The sequence below is a fragment of the Benincasa hispida genome, chromosome 4, assembly GCF_027475165.1.
Source record: "Benincasa hispida cultivar pf3 chromosome 4, pf3_genome.v1.1, whole genome shotgun sequence".
NCBI lineage: Eukaryota > Viridiplantae > Streptophyta > Magnoliopsida > Cucurbitales > Cucurbitaceae > Benincasa > Benincasa hispida.
In genome coordinates this window covers 54,976,881-54,980,871 of record NC_143481.1, presented here as the reverse complement: position 1 = coordinate 54,980,871, position 3,991 = coordinate 54,976,881, and the positions used below count along the sequence as shown (strand labels likewise).

Below are 3,991 nucleotides of genomic sequence, written 5' to 3'. Positions count from 1 at the left end.
TTTTGGTCCAAAAATGACATATAACAAACCTTACATTTATATATTTTTGTATGGTCATACACTCATGGTTTGAAATCAAAATCAGGGATCTAATTTGAAGTTATTTGTTAGTTTAAAATATTTTATAGCATTATTTAGAAATTTTTATATACTTCTTATTTTTATGATTTTTTTCATAAACATTCATAGACGTGACATTTTAATGGACATTTCTAGTAAGATAATGAAATTTCCATTGACAAACTATTTATACCTTTATTTACAAGGTTCAAAGTATCGATAAGTTCATTCAGAAAAAAAAAAAGAAAACAAAAAAAAAAGAGAGAAAAATAATTTTAGCTTTATTTTCAAAACACAATTATTTATTTATACAAAAAAAAAAGAGTCAATAATTTATTAATAAGAGAAAAAAAAAAGTACACGGTGAAGATTTTTTGATAGACAATTTAAATTCATTGATGAATTGTGTTAGGCAGTTTGAATTCTATTTTTTTTTAAAAAAAAAGTTTTTAGATTTTGTAATCAAAATCGTATAAATTCTAAAAATAATATTTTTATGTTTACAGTGTATCCATATTATGAATTTGAATTTTCAAAATGTAGAATTATATCATTAGAAAAGTTAAAAATTATAATAAATACATTATTTTATGTTATAAACTCGATTAATTTTGTTAAATTAAATTATGTATTATGTAATATATTATATATTGTGTGATGTTACAAAATTATAATTATATAAAATTTTAATATAAAATGAGTTCATAAATTAATTAGTTTAGGTAAGTTATTGAAAAAATTTCACCTATAGAAAAAATGTTAAACTGTTTATAGAAATGGCAAAAGAAAAACAATAATAGACTTTAATAGACCTCTATCAACGTTTATTACATATTATCAATGATAGACTTCTATTACTGATAGGTACTGATAAACTTGTATCATCCTCTATCAAAGAAGATTAAATTTTGTTATTTTGTATAAATAATTTTCCTTATTTTTCTATTTTTGAAAATTCTCCTAAAACAATTCCATTATTATTATTATTATAGACATTTTAAAAAATAGAAAAAAAGGAAAAATATTTACACAAATAACAAAATTTAATTATAATTGTAATAGATATTATTATGAATAATAGACGCTGATAAAAGTATAATGATAGAAACTGATACAAATCTATCATTGATAAATGTTAATAGAAACGAATAGAAGTGTAGTGATAGAAACTTATATAACCTTATCGTGGATAGAGATGAATAAAAGTCTTGTTTTTTTTTTTTTTTTACTATTTTTATAAAAAATTGGGTATTTATCCTACGTGAAAATTTCACTATTATTGTTTTGTTTTTGTTTTTTGTTTTTTTTTTTTTTTTGAATTGTATATTATATGACTTTGTTTTTGTCTCTTGGTTTTAACAGGTGGGCTCAGCTTTATAAAGCAACCAACTTTCATTCATTTCCCCTACGCGTTTGGCGAAAACCGCCGAATCTCAAACTTCAAAGAAAAAAAAATGAATCCATTTTCTTCTGAATCCGAATCTCAGATTTCTCCTGAATCCGCCGTTGAAGGGGACCCAGAAGCTCAAATCCTCCATTTCCAATCTGAATTCAGTTCTGAAGACGATCACGACGAGTCAGTTTCTCTGACGGACTGGAAAAACACGAAGAAGAAGAAGAAGAAAAAGAACAAGAACCAGATATTGCTCGAGGGTTTTGTGGAGGCATCGGATGAGGATAATTTGACGAGGACAAAGAGCTTGACGGATGACGATCTTGAGGAGCTCAAAGGATGTGTGGATCTAGGGTTTGCGTTTTGCTATGACGAGATTCCCGAGCTCTGTAACACCTTGCCGGCGCTCGAGCTTTGTTATTCGATGAGCCAAAAGTTTATGGATGAACACCAGAAGGTTCCGGAAAATTCTCCGCCTGAGTCGGTGGATTCTGTTTCTAGTCCCATTCCGAATTGGAAGATCTCTAGTCCTGGTGAGCCATTCGATTCAATTCTTCATCTCAGTTTTGCTTGAAAAATTGGGAGTGTTTGGAACGAAACTTAGTGTATATTTCTTCAATTTTTGAACTGTTTGTTTAGGTTGATTATGATTCAGTTTGAAATTGTTGTGTGTTCAGGTGATCATCCAGAAGATGTTAAGGCGAGGCTCAAATACTGGGCGCAAGCTGTGGCTTGTACTGTTAGATTATGCAACTGAAGGAGCCTGAAAAATCAATAGACTGTTGTGAATGGAGATTTTTCAAGATTGTTAGAGAAGATGACATGAATCTTCTTCTTGAGCTCGTGCTTGGCAATCCCTTTAACCAAAAAAACAAAAAGAAAAACCCATCTCCATAAGATTTTCCATTTGTAGCCAGAGATGGGTTTCCTGAGACTGTCTATGGTTGGTCTGGTTTTGATGATGGATGAAGAAAGAAGAAGAAGATGAAGAAGAATGTCTCAGGTTTGAGATCAGCCAATGATCCAATGAACTTATGTCTGATTCAATTCTTTAGAAAATTGTATAATTGGAACATATTGAGAAAGCATTATTTCTCTCAAAATTTGGTTGATTATATGTTTGCTGCTTTGTTAATTTGGTGGCTTTCCATTTCAAGTTCCAATCTTAGTTAGTTTAGTGGCTTTTATGCAGTGGTGAGAGCCCCATCAGAGCTTCCACCAACAGCCTTTTTGCTTCACACCTCTGCACATGCTGAGGTAACTAACCTTACCTAACTGAAGAACAATGCTTTGATGGTTCTTTTGATGTTCCATTGCTTTGTCATGTTTTCATATTTTTGTGATTCCTGAGTGCTAACAAATGCTAGATTGTGCTAACTGTTTCTGTTCAGTCCACAAATATAGTTGGTTGAAATTTGAATACCGGTTTGCTCGGAGAATTGCCTGCTTCATCTCGGTTTTGCTTCTTGAACTTGGGGATGTTTTCTGGTTTCTCTTAATGATACGACTGGAAAACGATCGGGTGATCGATCATTTTCTGACTGACTGACTGACTGACTGCCTTGTACCAATCTATGATTGGTTTTATCTTTTTTCATGTTGAATTTGGAGTTGTTTTCTTGTTCTGGATTGTGAATGATCATTTATTGTAAATTGTAATGACATTACTAGAAAACCATCAATTTAATCCCTTTTTACTTACTTTTGCTCCTCTTGTTTGTTTGGTTTCTTACTTAATCTCTGTTCAGTTCTTATATGGCTGGATCAATCCCCAATTTTCCTTTGTTGTAGGGAGAGATGGGAGAGAACTGCCTGTTTCATCTTGAACTTGAAGATGCTTTCTCTGGTTTTGTATTCTGAATATGATTGTAATGACATGATTAGAGAAGGATTGTTTCCTCCGTTTGTTCGGACATATTTGAAAGTAACTTTGAAATGGTTAGAATCAAAATCGTTTTGAAACGGTCAATAATTCAAAGTCAAACTAATACATATTTTTAAAATGATTTTAACTATTTTGTAATTACTCGAAAACATGTTTGGTTTTTCATTTTGTTTAGTTAGGAAGCCCTTGGGTTGTTCTATGTGTTACAAGGAGAGAACACAGCCCCATTTGGCATTTGAGCAAGTCTTTTGGGTAAGACATTCTCTTCTAACAGCTTTTATTTATTTATTTAGTGTAGTGATGATTATTTTAGTGAAAAAAGAGTTTCTAAGTACTTGGAAAGTTATAGACCCTTAGTCTTAGCTTGTTTTGCCAAATAGTTCTTTTAGAAATGGAATTTTGCAATGTTTTGGTTATTTTACTAGTTATTTATTTATGCCTATGATGCTGTTGAAAGAACGTATGATCTTTCTGTGATATAAAACTCTAGTTGATGTTTAGTCAATTAAATTGACTACGCTTGTTTTAGTGTCATAAAAGTGCATAGAAGTGCTTGGGGTACTTATGTGAAACATTTTAAAAGTACTTTTTACTAGAGTAAATTCCAATATCAAAATGATTTGTTGTTAAACGTTTTATATAACCATCAAGTA

At 30.6% G+C, this 3,991-nt stretch overlaps 1 protein-coding gene across 2 annotated transcripts; it reads left to right on the top strand.

Annotated features, from left to right (window-relative positions):
* Window positions 1–1,339: 1,339 nt before the first annotated feature.
* On the top strand, window positions 1,340–3,422 carry LOC120075933 (uncharacterized). Of its 2 annotated transcripts, none has more exons than XM_090312999.1 (4): window positions 1,340–1,986; window positions 2,131–2,456; window positions 2,646–2,710; window positions 3,245–3,422. In XM_090312999.1, the coding sequence occupies exons 1-2, from the start codon at window positions 1,515–1,517 to the stop codon at window positions 2,208–2,210; spliced, it is 552 nt and encodes a 183-aa protein (XP_090169125.1). In that variant the 5' UTR covers window positions 1,340–1,514; the 3' UTR covers window positions 2,211–2,456; window positions 2,646–2,710; window positions 3,245–3,422. The 2 variants fall into 2 exon arrangements, with proteins under 2 accessions (XP_090169125.1, XP_090169124.1); XM_090312998.1 differs by lacking the exon at window positions 3,245–3,422 and adding an exon at window positions 2,845–3,154.
* The last annotated feature ends 569 nt before the right edge of the window (window positions 3,423–3,991 follow it).